The sequence below is a fragment of the Alosa sapidissima genome, chromosome 21 (genome assembly GCF_018492685.1).
Source record: "Alosa sapidissima isolate fAloSap1 chromosome 21, fAloSap1.pri, whole genome shotgun sequence".
In the NCBI taxonomy this organism is placed as follows: Eukaryota; Metazoa; Chordata; class Actinopteri; order Clupeiformes; family Clupeidae; genus Alosa; species Alosa sapidissima.
Genome location: NC_055977.1, coordinates 12,153,453 through 12,178,041, shown reverse-complemented (window position 1 = coordinate 12,178,041; position 24,589 = coordinate 12,153,453). Strand labels below are relative to the sequence as shown.

At 41.3% G+C, this 24,589-nt stretch overlaps 5 protein-coding genes across 9 annotated transcripts; 2 read left to right on the top strand and 3 right to left on the bottom strand.

Moving 5' to 3' along the window:
• Positions 1 to 3,831: 3,831 nt before the first annotated feature.
• Positions 3,832 to 13,476, bottom strand: ptdss1b (phosphatidylserine synthase 1b). Its single transcript, XM_042077615.1, has 13 exons — positions 13,189 to 13,476; positions 12,671 to 12,762; positions 12,211 to 12,255; positions 11,996 to 12,120; positions 9,017 to 9,175; positions 8,466 to 8,617; positions 8,080 to 8,221; positions 7,458 to 7,570; positions 7,247 to 7,312; positions 6,161 to 6,260; positions 5,686 to 5,754; positions 5,389 to 5,455; positions 3,832 to 5,195 (listed from the first exon to the last, which is right to left on the bottom strand). Exons 1-13 carry the CDS (start codon positions 13,365 to 13,367, stop codon positions 5,089 to 5,091), a joined length of 1,416 nt encoding a protein of 471 aa, XP_041933549.1. The 5' UTR covers positions 13,368 to 13,476; the 3' UTR covers positions 3,832 to 5,088.
• Positions 12,124 to 16,972, top strand: mterf3 (mitochondrial transcription termination factor 3). Of its 4 annotated transcripts, none has more exons than XM_042077617.1 (8): positions 12,124 to 12,142; positions 14,312 to 14,694; positions 14,800 to 14,952; positions 15,215 to 15,404; positions 15,747 to 15,894; positions 16,041 to 16,112; positions 16,295 to 16,456; positions 16,643 to 16,972. In XM_042077617.1, exons 2-8 carry the CDS (start codon positions 14,322 to 14,324, stop codon positions 16,835 to 16,837), a joined length of 1,293 nt encoding a protein of 430 aa, XP_041933551.1. In that variant the 5' UTR covers positions 12,124 to 12,142; positions 14,312 to 14,321; the 3' UTR covers positions 16,838 to 16,972. The 4 variants fall into 4 exon arrangements, with proteins under 4 accessions (XP_041933551.1, XP_041933552.1, XP_041933550.1 ...); XM_042077618.1 differs by lacking the exon at positions 12,124 to 12,142 and adding an exon at positions 13,507 to 13,755 and having other exon boundaries at positions 14,336 to 14,694; XM_042077616.1 differs by lacking the exon at positions 12,124 to 12,142 and adding an exon at positions 13,507 to 13,755.
• Positions 16,973 to 17,192: 220 nt separating this feature from the next.
• nsun4 (NOP2/Sun RNA methyltransferase 4) lies at positions 17,193 to 18,791 on the bottom strand. 2 transcript variants are annotated; one of them, XM_042077620.1, is made up of 2 exons: positions 18,747 to 18,791; positions 17,193 to 18,675 (listed from the first exon to the last, which is right to left on the bottom strand). In XM_042077620.1, exon 2 carries the CDS (start codon positions 18,630 to 18,632, stop codon positions 17,427 to 17,429), a length of 1,206 nt encoding a protein of 401 aa, XP_041933554.1. In that variant the 5' UTR covers positions 18,633 to 18,675; positions 18,747 to 18,791; the 3' UTR covers positions 17,193 to 17,426. The 2 variants fall into 2 exon arrangements, with proteins under 2 accessions (XP_041933554.1, XP_041933555.1); XM_042077621.1 differs by having other exon boundaries at positions 17,193 to 18,476; positions 18,576 to 18,753.
• On the top strand, positions 18,767 to 20,772 carry LOC121696252 (cytochrome b-c1 complex subunit 7). The gene is made up of 4 exons (XM_042077628.1): positions 18,767 to 18,858; positions 19,565 to 19,633; positions 19,876 to 20,042; positions 20,576 to 20,772. The coding sequence occupies exons 1-4, from the start codon at positions 18,840 to 18,842 to the stop codon at positions 20,651 to 20,653; spliced, it is 333 nt and encodes a 110-aa protein (XP_041933562.1). The 5' UTR covers positions 18,767 to 18,839; the 3' UTR covers positions 20,654 to 20,772.
• Positions 20,773 to 20,853: 81 nt separating this feature from the next.
• On the bottom strand, positions 20,854 to 23,952 carry lrrc14b (leucine rich repeat containing 14B). The gene is made up of 3 exons (XM_042077614.1): positions 22,870 to 23,952; positions 22,055 to 22,414; positions 20,854 to 21,815 (listed from the first exon to the last, which is right to left on the bottom strand). Exons 1-3 carry the CDS (start codon positions 23,772 to 23,774, stop codon positions 21,506 to 21,508), a joined length of 1,575 nt encoding a protein of 524 aa, XP_041933548.1. The 5' UTR covers positions 23,775 to 23,952; the 3' UTR covers positions 20,854 to 21,505.
• Positions 23,953 to 24,589: the final 637 nt, after the last annotated feature.

Below are 24,589 nucleotides of genomic sequence, written 5' to 3'. Positions count from 1 at the left end.
TGTGTCTGCATGTGTGTGTGTTTTATGTGTCTGTGTGTGTGTATGTTCACTTGTGAGTGTGTGTGTGTGGGGGGGGGGGGGGGTATTGTGTGTGCATGTCTGTGCTTGTGTGCATGCCTGTGTGTGTGTGTGTACCTGTGCGTGTGTGCGTGCATATGCCTGCATGTCTACTGTTTGCATATGTGTGTGCGTGTGTTTGTGTGTGTCTCTGCGTACCTGTGTGTGTGTTTGTTCCTGCATGTGTGTGCATGTATCTTTGTGTGTGTTTGAACATATATATTAATTTATTGTATGGTCCCCCATGACTGAAATTCCAAGAAACTTGGCATGCATTCACAGGGTGTCATAATGATCCTGCACTTCAAATTCGGTGCAGTTTTGAACCTGTGTGATTACAATCTCTTGTTTTTGCTTTTTCATTTTCAACTAGGTGGAGGTATACATCAAATAAGTGGATATGGGACGGGTATGACATGGCCCCTGGAGGCCAACATACCAAATAAATTGGTCATCCTAGGCCCTACTGTTCTCAAGATATTCACAGGAAACTGTGTCTGGCCATCTACAGGCTGTTGGCCAGGCCAGTCATCTGTGGGATGTTTTATTTTTGTCATAAAGCCCTTTTACAGGGATAAAACCTTGAGCATAACCACTGGATCATCCATAGCTATGATGTTTAACCTTTTGGTCAAAATAATAGTGCAACTGTAGATATAAAGCCCTGGTTTTCTAGATCATGATTTTCTTGTAATGTTTGACATTTTTAAATTTAGTTTTATCTGTTATTGAGCAAAATGTTGTAATACCTTTAACTATCCAAATTTTAAGATTATATTCCATTTGATTAGGTTAGTATTCAGGGTGGTTGGCACACCATATAAGTATTCTCAATAATATTATGTCTTGCATTTTAAATTTCCTTTTTCACAGAGTTCCATATTTTAATTTGAAATTTTATTAGTTTGGATACTCTATATAACTTCAATAAACAGTTGATCAAAAAAAATGTGGATACTGTATACATTTCCCTAAATCCTGATTACTTACTGTCTATAGCCAGGGCTCCTAATAAACAGTAGCTGTATTTCTTTCCGCCTGGCATACTAATCTTGATTACATAAATTCAGCAACGGTTTATTCTGAGATGAATAAATGGGACATGTTAATTCATATTCCTGGCCAGAAAGTGTAGGCCTAATGAATTACTTATTTATTATGAATGGTTTATTCATGAGACATCAATCAAAAGGTAATCAAAATGTGACAGCTGTTCATACATCTTAAGCTCCATTTGCTTTTGATACATGCTTTACAAAACTGACAAAACTTACAAGACTCAGTGACTGCCTTTCACAAGTCCTTTATTTCAAAGAGTTATTTAAACAAACAATTTGTAAAAGACTTACGTAAATGGTTATATGAAATCTCAGTTTAGTATTTAAATTGTGCACAGAACATCAATATTGTTTCAATGACTGTTCTTCCTTCCAATAGCATTTTTTTTTTTTTCAAAAAAAAAAAAAAAAAAAAGAAAACAGTCTTTAGACCTCAGTAGTACCATTATTCAGTGCAACAGAATGAAGACCTGAATGAGGTTCAACATACACTAAGTATTCAGTAAGTACTTCAGTATCAAACATGGTGCCACTGGTGTTTGAACTTGCATATAAAACAGTAACTACCAACTTTGGGCACTTAAATCATTTCACAGTCTTTGAGACAATAGTCCTGTTAACAGAGTTGATCAGGACACACACACACGCACACACTTGTTCAATTCAGCACAAGGCAAAGGGAATCATATGTTGTACCTCATTTCATTGTGGGCTATCCAGTGACATCAGTGCAACATTAGACAAGTTGAAATTTAATCAGGTAACATGCTGCACTTTCGTGGTCTGTAGTCCACTGAAACCTCTATTCATTTAACTCTACCCCCATCATTCATTTAACTTCAAACACTGACAAGTCTATTGTTGAATCAGACTGCCCTCCAATTGGGCCCACTGTTAAATAACTCAATGGTCCTATTATCAATCCAACAGCTTATCACAACTTGGAAGCTGCACAGAAACATCTCAGTCACTAATAGATGCTGATTTTATGAGTGTATTGAAGGAGGCACTTACATTTTCTGTTTTCCTGCCACTTCTAAAACAAACAAGTGAGATGAATAGCCGGTCCATAAAAGTCCTCATGAAGAAAACATGAAGTGGAATGCACACTTTTACACCAGTGGGTCGCCCTTCTTAATAAGAAACAAACACCCGGAATGGCATACAGCGGGGAAAATAAGTATTGAACACGTCAACATTTTTTTCAGTAAGTATACTTCCAGTGAGGCTATTCACATGAAATTTTCTCCAGACATTAGTATTAACTTAGATAATCCACACATATTAAAAATCCAAACATTAATGTCCATAAGTAGAGTTATGAGTACAAAAGTGGAATGCCACAGGAAAAAAGTATTGAACACACCTACTGAAATTTCTTAAATACTTTGTGGAAAAGCCATTATTTGTAATAAGAGCTTCAACGCATTTCCTGTATGACTAAACTAATCAGTTGCAGTATTTAGGTGTGATTTTGGCCCATTCTTTTAAACAGATAGTCTTTTAATATTGAAGATTCCAGGGGTCCCACTAGTAAATCCTGATCTTTAGGTAACTTCCAAAATTGTTCAATTGGATTAAAGTCAGGGCCTTGATTTCCTTTCTCTGAAACCAATTGAGAGTTTTTTTGCTGAATGCTTTAGATCATTGTCCTGCTGGAAGGTCTAGCCACGTCTCATACTCATCGTCCTGGTGGATGGCAAGATTCTCCCAGGAAAAATCGCTCCTTCAACTGTGTGAAGTCTGGCAGTACTATGAGATAAAAAAAACAGCCCCACACCTTGATGCCTCCACCTCCAAACCTCACTGTTAGTATGGTATTTTTAGGGTGATGCACAGTGCCATTTCTCCTCCAAATATGGTGTGTAGTATGACATCCAAAAAGTTAACATTTTCTTTCGCCTGACCAGAATACATTCTCTCAGTATTTAATAGGCTTGTCCAAATGTTGTGTAGCAAACTTTCAACGAGTTTCGACATGTTTTTCTTCAGTAATAGAGTCATGCGGTGTGAGCGTGCATAGAGGCCATCGCAGTGGAGTGCATTACCTATGATTTTCTCTGTAACAATTGAACCTGCTGCCTCCAAGTCTTTCTGGAGCTTTCTCCAAGTGGTCCTTGGCTCTTAGGCTACACTTCTGACTATCCTTCTGACTTCCTGGTCAGAAATCTTGTGATGAGATCCTGTGCATGGCCGATTGATGATGCAGTGATGTTCATTCCACTTGCAGATAATGGCTCCAATACTGCTTACTGGATAATTCTTAAGTTTTGAAATGCATCTGTAACCAGTTCCACTGATATGTTTTGCAACAATAATGTTGCAAAGGTCTTGGAAGAGCTCTTTGCTTTTACCCATTATGAAATGTTTCTTGTGTGACACCTTAGTAATGAAAAACCTTTTATAGCTCATTAATATGTACTAATCCATCTTATATTAATTTGCACAAATATGAGGGATAATTACTCTCTAACTGCGTATAGATTCCAGCTCGTTCCTGGCCAATCCTTGCCTTTGTGCACTGCTTTTTCTTAGTGTGTTCAATACTTTTTCCCTGTGCCATTCCACTTTTTTGCTCATAACTCTACTAATGGACATTAATGTTTGGATTTTTTTATGTGTGGATTACCTAAGTTAATACTAATGTCTGGTGAAAATTTCATGCAAATAGCCTCACTGGAAGTATACTTACTGAAAAAAATGTTGACATGTTCAATACTTATTTTCCCCGCTGTACCTCAGCTAGGAATTCAATTTGACAAAGATGAAGATTTCAATTTCAGACCCGCCAAAACAAACCAAATCTTCCAGGATCAGTCCCTTTTAAGTTTTGTTAAGTCGGTGTTTCAACACAGAATTAACAGTTATATAAATTGCAACCACTAGAACCTGCTTCCCTATGTCTGCTGTGCATAGATACCAAGAGTGGCTCTAACCGTGAGGCAGGAGTCCATCATAACTTTAAGGCTTCACTGCGAGAAAGGTCGAGGGCATTACAGGCCAATCCAACAAGAGGCTCAAACACCACACACAAAGTACTTCACAGTGCAAACAACATGTATAGTAAGACAGAAGACAAAATAAGCTGCTTGACATCAAACGTCAGTGAGAAGGACACTTGAGTTCTCCCTCTCCTCTTTTTCACAGACACACCCACACCCACATCCACACACACTTATAGAGCACACTGCAGATTAGGCTTTCTGAAGGGGGCTATAGAAACCAACCATTAATACTAATGTATTATTAACATTATTATGCTTGCCATAAACCATAAACCCTAGTAAAATAGGTTAATTAAATACATTTGAACTAAATACATTACCTCAATAGCAGTGCATGAAATAAAATAAGAATGTACTCATCAAAACAAAAGAATGTTTTCAGGTTCTCTGCAATACATACAAAATGTTAGTCTTTGCATCAGTTTAAAAAGACCTTGTTTTACACTTAACTGTAAACTTTACAGTAAGTAAACGGTGGAATGACATAGGTCATTGGACACTGATGTAGGATGACTCAAATTAGGATTGTTCAGAAGTGAAGAAGCATAATTGGTTTAAAGCAAAATAAATAAATAAATAAAACCTTAAATCATGTGCTTTTCTTTGCCAGCAGTAGCTAACAGGAAGAGCCACCCAAAACAGCCCTATGCATCTACCCTCCCTCCAACAACACCCACCCAACACACTCACACAGAGAACTACAACAAAGACCACACTGAAAACATTTGGTGGCTTAATCTCAACCCACTGCAAAGATATGTCCTGTCAACAACATGAGGTATAAGGAGAGGTGCTGCTCTCACATGATCCCTCAACGTCTTATGCACTCTTCCTCTGTACCCAAGATGAAAGATGCTGGTGTCTCTACAGATCCTCCTTTAAACTCTTTTTCAACAGTATTTGTACTTTTTGTCATTCCTCTCTTCTCACTCTAGGGAATGTGAGTGCATTTCAGTGTCTGCCGCACACTAAGCCGTTAGTTTTTCCCCATTTGTCCCATTCACGGTTTTACTCTTTCCAGGTCCTCCTCTTCTCCGCCTGGATGAATGACTGCTACTCCCAGAGCACTTTTCACCTGTCAAGTACCAGTAATCATGGGATATTTAAAAAAAAAAAAAAAAAAAAAAAAAAAAAAAAAAAAAAGACCCATACAGGTTTGCAGATATCCAGACAGGTCTTCAAGTTGACCAAAATGTGAAATTTGCACAGGATGCAGTGAGAATTACGACCACAAGAGGGCAGACTTCACAAGAATCACAAAAGCCTACCTTTCGGCTCATCCAAGATGCCTCCAGTTGACTCATTTAAACTGTTGTCTTCACATTCCGATAGGCTCTGTTGAAAAAGAAACATATGCTTCAGTCAAGGGTCCATCTCATGATGCAGCAGACACACCACACCATCATACACTTGACCATGTACCATCAAAATGGGTTTGACGATGACACCAACACCAGCTGTCTATAAAAATATCACTTAAAAAAGTTATATACCGGTATGCATATTGTTGTTTCAAACCAACAAGTTCTTTGCTTGCTGTAGATTGTGTAAGTCAGTGAACCCACCTTCATACTGGATCGATGGTTCTGCTCATACCACACCATTCCATACAAGCACAGAGACGTTATGAAGGCCTTTGAGGTAGAGGGGGGGAAGAGAGGCAGAAGATATAAAAACACTACTACTTTGTAGATGGCTTGTGTTCACCTTGGCTGCAGCTCTAAGCACTCCATGCCAATAAAGCACTCACAATTTGAGAAAGCATCAGAGAGAACAGCAGAGTATATGAAAGCATGGCCAAACATAGCAATGTCTCCACTTCCGCAGTTCCAGTCTTTGAACATTTATAGACTTCAACATAACTTGTAAATAGGGGAGATATGATATATTTATTCACCAAGAAAGTATGTCTGTGAGACACAGAGAATAAAAGAACAGAAGAGGAGAAAGAAAATGAGACAGGGAGAAAGAGAGAGAGAGAGAGAGAGAGAGAGAGAGAGAGAGAGAGAGAGAGAGAGAGAGAGAGAGAGAGATCCTTACCACACATAGAAGCCACCACACTACGTACAGGGCCTGTGTTTTGGAGAAGAGGTCTTGGCCAAACTTAACACATGCGAGTGCTTCCAGAAAGGCTATGGCTCTGAGTAAGGAGACAGTATGTATGAGTATGAGTGAGTATGAAGCTTTCAGTGGTCTCCTTTCACTTTTAATAAACTCAGATTTTAAAAACATATGTTAACTCATGTACATGATGTAGATGAACTTGTCTTAACTAGTATTAACTATTATTAATCTGAGTGTGACAGAATGAGTATGAATGAATTCTGAGCTACAACTTTGGAAAATGGAGCATTCAGGGACAGAACAAAAGAAAGACACATGAGGGGGGCAAATGTAAAAGACAACAACATTAAACCAACTAGTACAGGAATGAATGAATAAGTTGTGGCTGATTGGTGGTAATGGTTTTCACAAGTTTCCCTGATAAACACTCAGACACAGAAACTAACAAACAAGAGCAAGCCGATTATGCGTTTTCACACAATGGGATTTTTCTTTTGCCAAATACCCAATCCCTCATTTCAAAACACACATATACACACACACACACACACACACACACACACACACACACACACACACACGTTAATTCTGGTCAGCAGACTAGACTGTAGGTCCACAGTGAGAGAGAGGGTGGGGAGAGAGGTGGGCCGTTGTTGGGCGTTTACAGGAAGCCAGCTGATTAAATTAGTACTGCCAACAAGTCCCCCCGCCATCCCCTCAACTGGAACGCCACAGACACTAGCATTGGCAGCCATGGCTTTAAGGGAATGCCTCCATCAGCAGTTTCCCAAAGAGCTCCTAGACAGCCTGTACTGGACTGTGTTTTCAAGTCGAAGATTACCACTGGCCCAGTTTGCCACAGGGGAGCTGCACTGGAGCACAGACTCAGAACAGAACTATCTGTAGTAACACAAAAACACGGGTAAATCAAGAACATCTTAAATCGCAAAGCACCGCTAAGTGAATAGTCTCCGCTAAGTGAAAAGAGTCTCCCCCAAATCAGTCACCAATACTCACTCCTACACACACACACACCATTCTCAATTACACAGTGATACTCACCCAAAAACCCAGCACTGTGTCCCCACTCGTTTGCACTGCGTGTCTGTGAGGTAGGCATAGTACTGGCTAAACAGGGGAGAAAAAGGACAGGACAGGACAGAAACCACACAGCACAGTTAACAAAACACTGAATATTACAGAGTAAAGTGTTATTGCATGTTTACATTTTGCATTGCATGCCATGAGGATGCATTTGTAGTTAGACTCGTACCGTACTGTGGGGGCAGTGATGATGCCGATGAGGAGGATGCGGCACCAGCTTAGAGCGTGAGATGCCTGGAACACAAATATGTGCTTCAGGAAGAATGTGTTCAGTTCTGTGAGCTGAGAGAGAGAGGAGAAGAAGTCAGACATGAGTAAAGGCCCATTCACACCAAGAACGATAACGATAACGATAACTATAACTATAACCATAACGATAAAAGCGTTCACACTGAACAACGATAAACAAAGTCACTCATTGTGTTAATAAATGTGAGGGCTAAAATTCGATGGGTTCTGATTGGCTATTAGCATTTTATCGTTGTGAAAATCGCTCTGAAAGTGATCCCCAACGATATCGTTCTTCATGTCGTTATCGTTTAAGTGTGAACGTCGTCATTCATATTAACGAGAACGATATTTATTTATCGTTATCGTTTTTGGTGTGTACGGGCCTTAAGAGGGTCAGAGATACAGACGAAAAAAGCAAAAAAGGAAAGCTAGAGAGAGGGATGTTAACTTGGGCCTGGCAATACTTATTATGCTCAAGGCAGCATTGAAGTTTATGTGTCAGAAATGTTGCTTTTACTACACAACAACACAACATGAAAAAAAAACCCAATAAACCATACCTGCCATATGATCATGAAGAGGTAGATGCCTGCAACTCTCTGAAAGGAGGACATGGGGTCGAACCAGCGGACATACGTCCAACTGGCTGGAGTAAACTGCAAAACGGCCCGCTTTAGCTTCCCAGAGGTAGTATGGATGTCTCTGCAAACACACAGGCAAACAGCAATTTATAAACATAGGAGCTACCACATAAATTAATTGCGTAGCCAAAAACTTTGTTCATAAACTTTACTTGATAATTTAACTCATGATGCATGAGTGTTGTGTGTGTGCGGACCACAGGAAACTGCTCAGTGTCCATGTGTATGTCGTGATACTAGTATAAAAGAATGCATATCAGAGACTATGCCTTATCTACATTCAGCGTAGTGTGTGTGTGTCTCACTTGATGCTGGCCCAGCGGTAGGTTCGCATCTCCAGGAATCGGCAGACAGTCATGCCCAGCCAAATGCCGCCTCCATTACACAACAGGATGTCCAGGATCACCTGGTCCCACCAGCACTCAGCGAAATTAGGCAGCAGATGCATGAAGAACAGCTGTGAGGAGAGGGTCACAGCATTCAGAATGAATGAGAGGTGGAGAAAATATCTGTGCTCTTAAACCAGCCCTACCAACTTGGCCTCACTAATTTAAACTTGGTTTTCCAAAACCATTCGCCTTACTCACTGAAGAAGAAGAAGAACCAGCGAACCCTTCTTTTTTTCTGGTGAGCTTTTTTTTGGCAGTTTGCAAACGGAGTGCATTACCACCACCATCTGCTGGTGTAGTGGCAAGTGTACCCTTTAGCCTCGTTCTGGCCGCCGGGTGAATAAGGCGAATAGTTGCTAACTAAGTTGGTTGCAATGCAATTTCCCATTGCCAACCAACTAAGTTGCTAAAGGTTTGGGAAACGCACCCCTGGTTAGTACACTTTTGAGCTTTGACCCCAGTGTTACCTCAGTGAGCTCCCAGGTGATGCTGATGGTCCAGCAGAGACCGTAGCTCCGTATGAGAAGGGCCTTCATGGCCCAGCCCCAAAAGTGGCCAAAGGCAAAGATGTCAAAGTGGCTCATGATTCGCTCCCAGGTGATCACGTGACAGTTCACTGCATATTCCTGTGAGGCAAAAGCAGGAGATGGAAAGTGAGGTGAAGAGAATGAGAGAGAGAGAAAGAGAGAGAGAGAGAGAGAGAGAGAAAGAGATTAGATTATATTAGATACAACTTTATTGTGAGTGACATGTGGTGCATAGACAGAACGGGATATATAGTGCAGTGTAGACAGTAGTATACAGTTGGTTTACAGAAGGTGGTTTACAGTAATAAATAGAATATAAATATGTGCAGTGTATTAGCAGTAACCTTATAAGAGAAGAGAGAGAGGAAAGGATACATTTTAAAAAATATTTGTTTGCATCTTCTGACTATCTCAATAAATTTCCCCTGCCTTTTACGGTGATAAAGATTAGATTTGACTGCAGGACTCAAACAACTTTAGTCTGAAAAGGGGTACCAAATAGAGCTTAAAAATCATTTCACTGCAGGACACATGCCACCAATTTCAATAGTGGACAGAGGACAGGGCATCCAGTTAGACAAAGAAACAGTTTCTTTATCTAACTAACTACTGTTTCTTTATCTAGGCTAACTCGTGCTTAGGATCACCGATTTTTTTAATCTTTTCGGCACTGTATGCTAAAAATGGTCAGAGTTCTCCTTTAAGGCCTCAACATGGCCTTTAACTACCATATCAATCAATATACTCATGAATTGAGTATACACAATCAGTAGAGCATTCACGTTTGTTGTACAACTGTGTTAGTGCAAGCTAATGTTCTCATTACTTTCTTTCTCACTTTCTCATAACTTTACCATGTCTGTGACTTCTTGCATTGACACTACAATCCACAAAACCTTCAAAATTTTGTTACTGATTTGACCTCACTTCCATAAAACATAAACAACGAACAAAATATTCATACAGCAAATTGTTGTCATGATAGGAAGACACCCTTGATGCAAAAATGCAGGGAGTAGATTGCTACTGGCTGACTGTTATCTCTGTTCCACATAAAATCTGGTTTTACTGGTATCCAGACATGGGGGACTCGAGTCACATGACTTGACTCGAGTCACATTTTTTAAGACTTGAGACTTGCTTGATCAACATGTATAAAAGACTCGACTTGACTTTGACTTGCTATTCATGACTTGAGACTTGACTTAGAATTCAGACAAATGACTTGAAATGACTTGACTTTTTATTTTTTCATAGATATTAAGGAGTTAACTTCACGATTTTAGAAAATCTGCTTAGGTGCTGTTGCATGCGTCACGCGAGCATACCTGTCATTGTACCAAGTGACTAACAGCAAGTGCCAGATCAAATGAGACAGACTGAGGTAGGCTAACTTGCAAATATGGAAGGCTCTACGTTTATACCAAAAATATAATAATGTTTGGCTTCACAGATGATGTATCTGACAAGTCAAAGGAGAAATGAACAGCAGTCTGCATGTTAAGAGTTGGCTTTGAATCTATTATGCTTTTTAGTTAACGCCATATTAGGTTAAAATGTGTTAAAATTTCAAAGTGAAACATTTTCTTGTCTAAGTTTAATCTTGATATATAGCGAAAATTTTTTCGCTCCCTCCCTCTTAAACACGTCCCTGTTCCATACATTACAGCCTAGTAGTAGGCCTAGGCTAACAACAGTAAGTAGGCCTAGCTAACTGCGAGCAATCAGCATAGAAAAGTAGCTTATTTCACATGTTAGGCTTATGTATAATATGATATAGCATTGACGGTCCTAAACCCTCCTAAAACCATAGACAGTAAAAGAAAAACCCATTGCGCTGTCGCGCTTGTCAAAGATTGGCAGTGACGTCGGCGGCAGCGTTTGATTGATTGATTAGTTCACATTTTCAACATTATTAGCTTCCTGGAGATGTGACAGGTCAGGACAGGTGTAACGTGAACTGTTTGAATATATTTTCCTGATTTGATGTAGCTTAGGCTACCTAATATTTGAGGCATATTGAAACAATAATAGGCTGTTTTAATAGGTCTACTTAAAATACATTTATTTTTATTCGTATAAATTTCATCTCATAAACCGTTCAGATGTAGGCTATGTGGCTTGAATGAATGCAATGTCTATTTGTTTGTTACAAATAAAACTCCAGCAGTTCATAACTAGCCTATCGTAGCTTATTTTAAAATGAAAACATGGGTAAATCATCATGAATTTCAATGATTTGGCTACTTGACTTGCTTGACTGTCACAAAAAATGACTTGGACTTGCTTGAGACTTGAAGGTTAAGACTTGAGATTTGCTTGTGACTTGCACATGTGTGACTTACTTCCACCTCTGCTGGTATCTCTTTACACGGTTTAATCATATTTCATTGGATTACACCTCACCCCACCTAAACTGCAACTAGGTATAGGAGAGAGCCTGTCAACAGTAGATCCCCCCCTCAGTGACACTGAATCTCCAGAACCCCTCAGCTCCATTCATTAAAATGCATGCCGACCCCCAGTGGAGCAACTGGCTCTATTTCCTAGACAGTATCCAGTGATGTTATGAAGCCATTACTCTACATCTCAGCATAAAGAAAACAGGATTGCACAAGAAAGAAAAAAGGAACCGTGAAAAAAAGTGTTGTAAGAATGCACAAGGTGTGCCACACGCCCACACTACACCAAACTATGCGAGAGGTCTCTTTATGATGTTATTGTGTTTAAATTGTCAAAACATAAGAGAATGTTAAATCATTAAAGATAAATGCAACACAGACATGCTGACATGTTATACTGAGTGGTAATGTTTTTAATTTTTTTTTATTTTATTTTATCCCCCTAATAATGTGCACTTAGAATCCAGTGGGACTCTAGGAAGAAGTGATGGACACTGAATGGTTTTGCATCACTGACCATAACATCCGACTCCCGTGTGGCATATCGCAGGTTAGGGTCCAGCCAATACATAAGCGTCTTCACTTGATGCCAGTTCAAGAAGATGAGGAAAACCAGGAAGAGGAAGTAAAGAACACTGAGACCTGAGAAAGAGTAAGGCATCAGGCAGTCACCAATCAATGTCAATTAACCCTTAACAGAAGAGGGAATGTAATTCTGTGCATTGTACTCACCAAAGACCATTCTCCATATTACAGGATGTGGCCTTGTAAAGGGACCTTAAAAGGATCAAATGCATAGAATACAGAAGTACAAAAGAAACTGTGAACCATGCCCTCTGATCAACCACCTTAAGCAGTAAAAAAAAAAAAATCACAGGCAGAACATTAATACCCTCAGCAGTGCACAGTGTTACATAACTCTTTAAGATGATTTGACATGGATAAGCCAAGACTGTTTTAGGGACAGAGTGGCAAAGGTTACCAACACACAAAAATGCATGGTAGGGCATCTGTCTATCCTGAAAAAGTGAATTGATGAACACAACATTTCAGCCCACACTTTCAAAAGTCTTAAATCATGACAAGTAGCCCGGTAACAGACATCCAGTCATTAATCCATTTCAATCCCATCAGAGAGCAGAGCGCAGGGCAGGTCAACTCAACCTAGATCAGGCTGAGATACACGCCTTACCGTTAGGGAATGCCAGGACACTAATGACCAGGAAGAAGGAGACAACCAACACCAGTCCTACTCGCAGATTATTATCTGGGTTGGCATCATCTCTGCCAGAGAAAAACAAAAGTCTAAGTCTATGCCTAGTGTCAGACATCTTATAATTTTGGGGATGAGTAGGTAGCACTATTAGGCCTACAAAGAGTCCAGCTCCACATCTTGCGATTAGTATGTTAACTATGACAAGAATGCAAACTAGCAATAGGGCTGGTTTTGACATTAAAATAATCCTTCAATTAGCCTACACCAAGTCTGTGATAATATATTGCATATCAGCAATAAAACAGATAAGAGGAGCATTTCATTTATATAAATAGCAACCGAATCTGTAACGTGTAGACAACAATGGGCTATTATTCAAGCAAGCCCACATCATGCGAGTAAAATGTCATAGGAATCAACTTTCATCTATCCAAACTGATCTCAACATCATGCAAATATCTATCATCATCAGCATGGTAATACCATAAATTTACCTGGTAAATGCGAAGTACATCAAGCTGAGCACAGTAAATGTCAAAAGGGTAATGGTATGTGGTTTATAGAAAAACTCTATGGTAATATCCTCGACTTGTTGCTCGTTTATCATTCGAAAATGTAGTTTATAATTAATGTCATCTTTGCTGAGCGTCCGGGACCCCAGGGCGGGCGCCATCACTTCAGTGTTTGCTTGACAAGAACAAACTTTCAACCACTAGCGAATCGCTGAAGAGGCTGTCAGTGAACAAGTTGTCAAGCAGAATGTACCAACACTTTCAACCGGAGGTAGAAACCATTTAGAAAGTCCTATTGAACTTCATTTTGTAATGTTACAGAATGACAACAACCTATGATGTCGGCAAAAGAGACTTATAATTTGTGTGAAGTTGCAAAAATGAGAACTTGTTACTTGTTTTGCTTTTGTGTATTCGGTTAATCTTAGCTAGCCACATCCTGTGACTTGGTACATTCAGGACTTCCGCAACATTGGAAAGGACATGTGAGGTTTCTGTGAGGGAAGAGTTAGGTGAATGCATGGAACGGGCAGACGACTAGCAAAAAAAGTATGTAGAGATGGTGTTATATGAAGCATGATTAACATACACAGGCAGAGTTATTGTCGTTTGTGTTCATAGGCTATTGTAGTAGTAAAATGACGTCTTAATTTCCGTGTTACTATTCAACGAAACTAGCCGGTGTCATTGTCGCTGTCCCCAATACATTATCTAGGAGTGTTAAACGCTGGGGGTCTCTAATCAGTAAATATTCCACTGATGTGTGCGCTGTGTCAGCTTCAATTTGTTTACAAACATGCTGGCATAACGTGCTAGATAGCATTAGCATGTAACGTTATGCTTATTAGCTCAATCAATTATTTGGCTTCAGTCAGTGAGGGACATGTAATGCATTATACGACCGTAAAATGTTTCGTATTTTGACCGTTTTAGGGGGTCATCCGGGTACTTTCAGTGCACTGATTTTTTTTTTGTGTTATACTTAACACTAAGTGTGCAAGTAGACGGAATGAGATTACAGCCTGAGATTGATCAATGCTATAGGCCTACTTGATAATCAGAGGCCGTTACCAGCAGCAAACTGTTTTGTGTATATTTCTTTTAGAAGCTGCCCCATGTTTTCCCCCAGTATGCACTTTTGTCAAAGATGTCTCCGGCTGCTGCGTAGGGGCATGATATCGATCATCACCATCAAACATCCCACCAACTATGTTGCTTCCCTCCAGCAGCCTTTGGATTATCACAAAACCTCAATGAGACGCATGTGCAGCAGTTTGACACCGCACCTCAACCTACATAGTGGTAAGAGATCCTCACAGATCTCAATAGGCAGGTTGGGAGTGGGAGCACTTCGAGGCTTGTGTGAATCAGTCACACAACATGGTCAGGTAAAACAACATGACTGTGAAGAACCAGAGGCAAAAATGTTAATACCTCACAAGCAGGGGCAGGCACCCAGCAGAAAAGTCCCTTTGACAACTCTGGTTGGTAAGTATGCGAAAGTGCATTTCGACTATTTTACTCATTTTTCAAATGTCCATATAGTACTGTCAATAGCCAGTGACAATTGGATTTCTATATTTTCTGATGCAGATTTGGAGGATATCCCACGCCTCTCAGCCCTCGAGGAAATCAGTGATGAGGAGGCAGTTCAGATTGTGGTGCCTCATGCTTTGCCTCCCACCTCATTCTCCCTCAGAGACTACGTTGACAAATCAGACACACTCACCAAGCTAGTGCAACTAGGTACAGCGTGCAGATTATATTACCAGTGTTCCAATTGATTATTTCTTAAACAATGGGCTCACCTGCTTGAACTGCGAGACAGTCAGACAACCCAGTCTCAGAATTCTGAAGGCAGTATCGATTCTGTCCTTTGAGGTCTTAGATTTCACAAAACTGCACACCTTGATTTCAATTTTTGGGTTGCTCCAGTGGCTGAATGATAAATTGTATGTACTCCCACCTTGTGTTCCACTAATTGTGACCTTCATTCTTTGTTCTATAGGGGTAGAACTGTGGAAGCTGGAGCAGCGACGGAACGTGGGCTCCATGCTGGTGAGGCTGGACTTCCAGTCAGATGTGGCCCCTCGACTGCTCTTCCTGAAGGATCTGGGGCTGCAGGATGGCCAACTGGGCTCTATAATCACCACCAACCCCTTCATCCTCACAGAGAGACTGGACAAACTGAAGGCCAGGTAAAACTCACTCCCGCTTAACCACACATCAAACAGTGACTACATTTACTACATTTTGAGATGACTGATGCGAGATGCGAGAGTTGTGTCTCCTGAACAGTGAAATCTAGGGTCTGTTTATATTTATTTTCTCAGAAATTGTTACTTAACAGTTATCTCAAATGTGAAATCCAATCAAACCAATGCAACGAATAAAGAATTATTTTGGAGACGTATTACTCTGGTCACTGCAATGTATTATTTTCAATGAAAATGTAACAGCTCACTGATGCCACATGTGCAATGTCTCAGGCAAATTTTTTTTATTTATTTATGTTTAAATCAAATTTTCTACATTTACAGAGTCTCCTATCTCAAGTCAAAGAAGTTCAGCACAAATTCAATAGCCTCTATGGTTTCTAAAGCCCCTTATTTGTTGAACTTCAATGTAAAGAGGCTGGACAATCGTCTAGGCTTTTACCAAGACACCTTGGGTCTCAACCCCGAAAAGGTAAAGGTCATCCTGTAAAACATGTCTAAATAGTTTTTATTTTACGTATTTCACTAATTAGAATGCTTTGTAGTTGTTACAAAACTGGTTTCCCCTCCTCAGAAGTGCTGTTTTGGCTCATGACCTTATATTTGGTATATTTTCAGACAAGGGACATCATCACTCGTCTCCCCAGACTCCTGTGTGGAAGTCTAGAGCCAGTGAAGGAGAACCTGAAGGTATGAAACACTTCAGCATAAATACTGTCAAAATTTATTTTCATAATATAACATTGAAATGATATGCCAGACATCACAACTGTACTTTTTATTACAAAGATGATCATTTGATAAAGAAAGACCACATGGACAAACTGAAATGGCCATCATCTCAATTACACACTTTTGCCTTTCTGTTTCAGGTATATGAGCTAGAATTTGGATTTCGTACAGGTGAAATACAACACATGGTCACTGAAGTGCCAAAAATGTTGACCGCAAACAAGACAAAACTGAGCAAGATATTTGATTACATTCACAACACCATGGGAATTCCCCATTCTCTTATCGCCAAATTCCCTCAGGTAAACTGTTTGTTTTGGTGTTGCTATAAACACATTGTCATGGTAATGAAAATAATAGTGGACATTATAATACAAATAATACATTGGATACGTTTTGCTATAATTGCTTTTCTCTGTTAACCACAAGTAGTGTGTGGGTTTGTTGGGCTTGTACATCCTCCTAATTTATCACTGTTCCTCCCAAAGGTTCTGAATGCCCAGTTTTTGCGGATCAAAGAGAGGCACCTTTTCCTGAAGTATCTAGGAAGAGCCCAGTATGACCCAGCTGAACCCAACTATGTTTCCCTAGATCGCCTTGTGGCACTCCCAGATGACGTCTTCTGCACCAGTGTGGCACTTGCCACAGTAGATGATTTTGAATGCTTTCAAAAAACGTTATAGTCTATTTTCAGGTTTGTCTCGAAATTCTGCTTATTTCTTCATTGCATTGTGTTAACAAGGCATCATTAACAAATCGAGTTGTATGCAGTTGATGGTTCACCAACATTTCAATAAACTGCTTTGAGCTTTACACAATTTTATTTTATTATATTTATTTTTTATAATATTTCTGACAGAGTCTTTTAATCAGACTCCCATTGATTTAATGGAATTGTAAAGGAATAAAAAGGAATGAAATGTATTGTGGGCTCTCAATCGTTAGACAGGAGTTTGTACGTTGGTTGGTTGGTGAACCAAGTCCGACAATATCAATTGATCCAGCATAAATATATAAAAAGTCAATTCAATTCACCGATTGGTGTCATTTCTGTTTAATGAAAACAACCTCCTCTCATACAGATATGTAAAAAAAAAACTAACATTTGACAGCATTCACACACTGGTATCTTTATCTGAAAATCCATCCTTGAATCAGCTACAATGTTGTACTTAAGCAGCATAAGCTTTCATATAGTGTGGGAAACCGAGTATCCTGTGGAATATAATGCGCACATCCAAAACAGTTGCTCACTGAGTTTTTTGTTAGCTTTTAACTGAGGCGTCGCAGTTTGCAAAAGTAGATGGGTCCAAAGTTGGCAGTGAGGTGAGGCAACACCATCGCACCAACATTTAGGTCTGGAGCAAAATGGAAAGTGTCCTTAAAGAGAGTGGTGAAAGGTTGGAGATCAACTATCTCTGCAGTTATTCCCAGTTCCTGGTTTGCCAGGCTTATTGCCTGCTCTACCACACATTGGTTTTGTAGTTGTGACAGAGTACAAGTGGAATACATAACCTCTCCTCCTTTCCTTACAGCTTGGAGTCCAGTCAGTAATAGCTGAGTCTGACATAAAGGTAGATTTCGCTTCTCCTTTGTCCTGGAACGACTAAATATGTTATTGTCCTCTTCTATTAAAGAGTGCCTGTCAGTAGTGCAGGGAACATCCACCAGGACTTTGTCAAAGGTATTTCCCCCCAGTTCATGCCATTCACGTCCATCAAATGAAGTGATGCACAGCTTATCCTCTGAAAGGAGGTCATGTGGAAGACAGGAATTGAGAGTCCTTTGAAGACGAGACATACGAGACCCTGACCAGTCATTAGCCCAAATGAACCTGACAGCTTGTGTCTGGAGAAGTGCTAAAGTCTTTCCACCTGGAGCAGCACAGAGATCCAACACCGACTCTTCTTTCTGAACATTCAAAGCGAGGACAGGAAGGACAGAGGCTGCATCCATGAGGTAGTACGTCAAAAGGCCAGCACTATCTAGCCTTGCTGGCTTGAAGCGAGATGTGTCCCCTTTAGGGAAAACCAAGCATTTAACGTTTGGGCTAATGAAGGTTCTAGCCAAATCAATGCCGGTTCCTTCGTTAACAATGTGCTGATAAAATTGATGCGATCCAGAGTATGGTGGTGAAAAAGGATCGGCTGCTGTAGAACTTGAGGCAATAAAATCCCGACAACCAAGAGATTGTAGATCTGTGACAGGGTCGCCACACGAGAAGTTGTTGACCAGAGCACCATATTTACGCTCAGAGAGCAAGCTAACTCGTACCGAAGGCCACAGCTCTCCAAGTTGCATGCTGTACATTGCGTCAAAGTTCTGCAGGGCAAGATTAGTGGCAGTTAATTTTGGGTGAGTCGCTGCCCATTTAGTTTTTACCCGATGCCGTTTCTGTGTGATTTGTAAAAGATTTCTTACTTTGTTGTGCAGCACTCCTTGTGCAGCCATACTATTCCAGAGTCGTTGTGTAGCCATGCTTCTTGATTGATGTCAAATCGACTTTGTGTGACTGTAGGTGGTACCAGAGCCCGTCTACGGATTCCTATTAGACATTCTCTGGTGGCACCATAGACAGCAAAAGAAAGGGTGGCACACGTGGTTAGGTCGCAACCTATTCGACAAGGTCGCAACAGAGCCTGTCATATTACCCAGAATCCTTTACGTACTTCCTTAGAGTTGAAAATGGCGGCGAGGGCACCAGGTAAACTGTTACATGGTTTTAAAGTCGTTTATCTATCTATGTTTTCGTGATTAACTATATCGTCGATATTGTGACTTTAACATTTATCCATCACGGTTTGTGGTTGTATTGCCGTAAAAATGTAAAGCTGATTTCTTTCCGCAGTGTCCTTTACTGTCCCCTAACGTTAGCTAACAGAAGAAATGTTAACATGCTAACTTTTGATGGAAAAGCAGGTCACTCGCAATGGTTAATATCAGCCATCCTTTTTTCGGCTCTCTTACTCTTTTAGTTGCCGGCCGACATTGAAGTCATGTTTAAAAGTTAAAGTTTAAAAGTTAAAGAAGTCTTGCATTTACGTTAGCTAGCTATCGCGGTTAACAATGTATGTTTGCGTAGTTATATAACGGTTGAGTGGCTAACGTTAGTTAGCAAGCTGTGTTTGTAACCTGTAATGGTTTTTACATTTCGTTGTGACAACTTTCCAAAATATTTACCTCAGGATCTCATTTGACCAACTAACGGCCATAACTTAAAGAGTTCAGAAGTGGTTTGATGAATTGTCTGTGTGTGTGTGTGTGTGTGTGTGTGTGTGTGTGTGTGTGTGTGTTGTGCTTTGAATCACGTTGTGTTATACTCTGTATGTGTTATGTAATGGTTGGCCTTGGGTTGCCTCAACTTAGGTGTGGTGATTTTAAATAAAAAATCTGATGTTAACTTTCCCCAGCTGCTACCGGCAGGCTTCTGCAGGGATTCCGTAAATGGTACTACAACGCTTGCGGATTCAACCAGATCGGTAAGTGATTCCTCACCTTTTTATGTCAACACTGAACAATTATATTAATTTATGCTCCTGCATGTCGAGTCACTTGTGAATAAACAACACTACTACTTATTTAACACCCATGTAAGAAATAATACAGTTAAACGAACCGCATAGCATCTGACAGACATATTGTGAGACTTGTGTTAGGGGATGTGTGGGAATCAGATGTGAGTCCGTTTGAGAACAGTTTCTTAACTGTTTTCTCATTGCAGGTCTTATGCGAGATGACACCATACATGAAGATGATGATGTAAAGGAAGCCATCCGCAGGTTACCTGAAAACGTGTACAATGACAGAATGTTCCGCATCAAGAGGGCCCTTGACCTCTCCATGAAACATGCGGTTCTCCCCAAGGACCAATGGACTAAATACGAGGAGGTAAGACCACTCGCGTCCGGTTAAAAACATTGATGTTGAATTGATGCCATAGAGAAGATAGGCCTACTACATCAGTCTGGTTCATCTACAAGAATTTACACCTTAAATGAGGGTTACAAGGATTATTTTGTGTTTCATATAATATACTTGTGTCATTGTGGCTATTTCAAAATAACATCAAAATAAATGGCGTTTGTATGAGATTACAGGTCCCCCATTCATTTTCTCCTGGGTGGTCTTTTTCTGTAACATCTTTGCCATAACCATGGTCCTATCTTTTCACTTGTTTTTTTTCTGTATGAAAATGCCTTTGACCAAAATTAAAATAATGCCTCAACACAAATGTGCAGAGATTCATATAACAGCCATTACGACTAAACCAAGCTGGGAGTAGCTATTCTCACCAGTAAGGATGTGTTTTGTGTTGTGCATTACCATCTAGAACTTTTTTAAAAAGTATGTGAACATTTAAGTGGTCTGTTTTCATAAGCATGCCTCTAAGTTGTGTGTGCTTGTGTATGTGATTCTTACAGGACGATCACTACCTAGAACCCTACCTGAAAGAGGTGATTCGGGAGAGGAAGGAGAGAGAGCAGTGGAGTAAGAAGTAAAGGGATTGTGGAGGTTGCACACCACTTGTGGTCTGGTCTCTGGTGTGATGTATTTAAAAATGAAAGTGTATTATGTGTACGGTCTCTGTAGTTATTAAAGTCTCTTTTAATTGAAAGTCCAGCTGGCTTCAGCAGAGTTATTTATGGCATTGCCCCTGAAATCAAGGTCATTTTAATTAAGTGGGTTGTACAGACAGACACCACACTGAACAGTTTTATTCTGAGTTTGCATTATAATCCAAAACATTTACATCTCCAAAGATATGGAAAAAAGCCAAAGAATTAACACATCTGTTAAAGCATTGATGATTTCAAATACAAAAGGATTCGTTGCTATTGTGACCTGTAGTGTCCCAAGATTTGGGACCATTTCAAAATCTATCTATCTACATTCTTATCTATTGTACATTCCATCTACAATATTGAACATTTTGGCTTTAACTCTGCACCCTGTCACTTAACTGCAATTGCATCATCTTTATTCTTAATGAACATCTTAGCAGCTAAGTGTGGAAGCGATATTGACGGTGCTCCACCTATTCTGCAAACACTTCCTCGGCAGGTTGTAGCCACACAGAATAAAAATCTTTCAGTTAATGTTATTGCTCCATCTTCGTTTTGTGCAAGTCTATGCATCTGCTCGCATACCTTTGTTTTCTCCATCTGCTGCAGTGCATGTATCTGTTTGCACACTTAAAATCCACCTACTATCTATTCTCAGGAATACCACTCCTTTAGGATCTGCCCTCCATCCAAGTTCTTTTTCTTAACCTTCCCAAATTCACTCCATCCCCACATGTTCCTTTATCAGTAGACACCCCATCATCTCCTGTCTTTCTCCAAATTCACTCTTCAGTCGGCCTGCGATCTCCTCTCATCCACCTCTGCGACTGTGTCAATGAAATTGCCCACAACGTCTTTGAAAGAATTCACCATGAACACCCCGAGCTCGTTGGACGTCTCGTTGATGTCGGCGTCGTACACGCCTAAAAGCGGAGAGCACACCTCCACGTGGCCCTTCCCAGCCTGCTCCAGGATGCCTACCAGCTCGGCCCGGGCCTCACGGAACTTCTCCCGGTCGTACTGCAACAGTGTGCTGTCGTCTAGAGGATAGGTGACGTTTTCAGAGTAACAATCTCGTGGCACTGGGAGCTCTATGTACCTATAGAACAGATAAGTCAGAGCTGTCTTTTGAGATTAACCCACAGAACAGCGATAAAGGACAAAACCATCATGCATAGTTCTGCTTGTCAAGTGCTGAGCATGTAAACTGCACTACATTGTCAGTAGGTAAAAGTGAGATTGTAATAATATGTGAAGCATTACATGAGTGTTGAGAAAGGAACCACATGTGAGGTGGTGAAAATGATCCCTTTTATTTGTCATGTCCACCAGCAGTACCTGAGTGCAGGGTAGCGTTGGGCAAGCATGTTAAAAATCCTCCGGAGGGCAGCCCAGGTCAGCGGGTTGCCCAGCATCTTGAGCTCCTGTAGGCAGTCACAAGGAGCCAAAGCCACCAGGAGCTGCTCCAGGTGATCGTCCTCCAGACCACAGTCCTCCAGTCCGAGGCTGCACAGCGTGCCGGCGCAGCGGTGGAGGAGTTTCCGAAAGGTGTTCGGGAAGAGGTCGCCCACCACATGCCCACTCAGGTCCAGGCGAACCAAGTGCTCACTGTGTAGGCTGTTTGCCAGGTAGGCCATATCAATTGCTGTCAGAGCGCAGTTAGCAAGCTCCAAACACTGGAGAGGAGTGTTCAAAGGGCTGGAGAGAGAGGAGTAAATAGAGAGAGTCAGAGAAATATTAGAGGTCAGAGAAAGTAGAGTTCAAACAGAGAATTTAAAAGGCAGTTTGAAACCGGTATATTGGATAAGGAGTGTAGGCTACTTCCATTCCACCTCCACGTATGTCTACCTTGCTTTAGTGGCATACATATCAAGGGCAGATAACTGGTTTGGCACTGCTATTTAAATGTGGGCCACTCGTTGTTGCCAGATTCTGTCTGGGTCAGCCAGCCAACATTCTCTAAATGAAAACAACTCGGGCACAACATTCAGTTGTGCAGCCACTAGAACAATGGATGGTGTGCAGAAATGTTGTAGAAATAAAATAAGATATTTGGTTTTGTGCATAAACACTGCAGCACACTTACACTGGGAATTAATTCAGGCATGTAGAAAAATCTTTCTCTATTTTTAATTAGCACACATACTCCCTACCTGAGTAATCTTCGAAGGTGTCCTGTTAGAGTTGAGAAGCCCAGGTATAGTTCCCTCAGGTGTGTCAGCTTACTCAACAAATCTCCCAGGACCGCGAACAACTCTCTGTCCTCAGGTCCGAGCCGCCTCACGTCCAGAGCTCGAGCGGGGAGCGTGAGGGATCGCAGTTCTCTTAAGTTCATCTTGGAGAGGATGACCTCCAGGTGCGGCGCCTCAAGGTGTACGTTATGGACCACCTCCAATTTCTCAAGCGCCTCGGGCTCGGCGAGCCGCATGAAATAAACCAGATTCCTTACGGAAAGTGAGTCGGCACGTAGAAAGACGCAGTGCAATTTTAGTGGACAGTGCTTCCGAAGAATTAGTGCCTGCGACACCACTTCAAAACTACGGCCCGTGACGAAAGCCTCCATGCGCACGTCTATCTCTGTGTCGAATGCTGACGGAGCTGCTGTACCGGCTTGCATGGCCACCATAGCCTCATAACACATTCGGGTCATAAGCTCTGTACGCGCCCAGCGGCCTAGTGTTTTCCCACATTTGCACGGTTGCCGCTCCAGGTCCTGTAAACCCGTGAAGTCGGCAAGTCGCAGAGATTTAACATAAGTGGTTTGTGGGCTCAATACATAGTCCCGAAGCCCCGTGAGGACCGCCTCAAGGCATATGCGACATGTCCGTGAGGTGAGGTCTTCTGTACAGTCACTTGTACGTTCCAGCAGCCGCTTGAGGTTTAGTTGGGGAAGAGGCCAGGTCTGGACAAGGTCGTGCAGAAACGCGGCCTCCTCTCGCAGGTAGGCGGCTTTGAAGAGCAGGGGGTACAGGTTGTGGGAGAGGCAGCTGATGTTCTCATGAGCGCTTGAGCCGCTACACACGAAGCTCTCCGCCGCAATAAAACGTAGGGATCTCATGGTCGAGGAGTGAATGCTAGGCTAATAGTCAACAACTCAGCAAAGTGCGTTTGCCGGGGGGGTAGAGAGCTCTACCTTGTTGACAGCCGCATGGGTACGTCTGTGCTTTTGTCAGCCGGCGAGTTAGTGCGCGAGACCAATGGCTAGCCTTTGTTTCATGTGCCTCCGTGTAGCTACTCCTATGGGGTGCGTGAGAGGGTCTGTTATTTTTAGAAGCAGCTGTCTCGGCCTCTCGGGCCTGTGACAGTCTATTTGAGACGTTCATCAACAGGTTAGCATACAACATTTCCACTGACCTTCATATCACACAACTACACACATCCCCAATTTCCAACCCATGCTGTTCTCAGTGTATTAGGCGCTATGAGTGTCATAAAACATTTATTTCTACATAAGGAATAACAGTCCCTCTATCCACAGGAAGCAATTCCCAACATCTTACGGCAATAATAACCATTGCAATCATTTTCACTTTAAATAACTTGAAACTTTAAATGTTACCCTGTAGCTATGGGGAGGCTGTTGTTATTGTTGTAGTCTACAGGGGTGTTGGACTGGAGGTAAAACCAGTACTGATTACTAGGGCCCCGGGGGGGGGGGGGGGGGGTCTTGAAAAGTCTGGAATATATTTTATTATATGTTTGATGGGGGGGGGGGGCCCATTAGGACTGCCTATGCATAGGGCCCAGGATCTTGTGCTATGTCTCTGGTTGTAGTTGTTGTGACACCTGACTCCTGCTGGAGAACGAAGGCCAAGATCCTTTTAGGACAGTCTGTACCCACAGAAGCCTGTCTGGCGATGGTGTGTCAAGAGC

Bases quoted from the DNA above. Each gene is read 5' to 3' on its own strand.
- ptdss1b (XM_042077615.1), bottom strand. From the start codon at position 13,367: ATGGCGCCCGCCCTGGGGTCCCGGACGCTCAGCAAAGATGACATTAAT. The intron at 12,121-12,210 runs GTGAGTACAATG...ACTCTTTCTCAG, and splicing joins AATATGGAGAATGGTCTTTG to GTCTCAGTGTTCTTTACTTC. The intron at 7,313-7,457 runs GTACGAGTCTAA...TCCCCTGTTTAG, and splicing joins ATCACTGCCCCCACAGTACG to CCAGTACTATGCCTACCTCA.
- mterf3 (XM_042077617.1), top strand. From the start codon at position 14,322: ATGTTTTCCCCCAGTATGCACTTTTGTCAAAGATGTCTCCGGCTGCTG. The intron at 15,405-15,746 runs GTAAAACTCACT...CTACATTTACAG, and splicing joins CTGGACAAACTGAAGGCCAG to AGTCTCCTATCTCAAGTCAA. The intron at 16,113-16,294 runs GTATGAAACACT...TTTCTGTTTCAG, and splicing joins CAGTGAAGGAGAACCTGAAG to GTATATGAGCTAGAATTTGG.
- LOC121696252 (XM_042077628.1), top strand. The intron at 19,634-19,875 runs GTAAGTGATTCC...TTCTCATTGCAG, and splicing joins TTGCGGATTCAACCAGATCG to GTCTTATGCGAGATGACACC. The intron at 20,043-20,575 runs GTAAGACCACTC...TGATTCTTACAG, and splicing joins AATGGACTAAATACGAGGAG to GACGATCACTACCTAGAACC.
- nsun4 (XM_042077620.1), bottom strand. From the start codon at position 18,632: ATGGCTACACAACGACTCTGGAATAGTATGGCTGCACAAGGAGTGCTG.
- lrrc14b (XM_042077614.1), bottom strand. From the start codon at position 23,774: ATGAGATCCCTACGTTTTATTGCGGCGGAGAGCTTCGTGTGTAGCGGC. The intron at 22,415-22,869 runs GTAGGGAGTATG...CTCTCTCTCCAG, and splicing joins CACCTTCGAAGATTACTCAG to CCCTTTGAACACTCCTCTCC. The intron at 21,816-22,054 runs GTACTGCTGGTG...TCTGTTCTATAG, and splicing joins CAACGCTACCCTGCACTCAG to GTACATAGAGCTCCCAGTGC.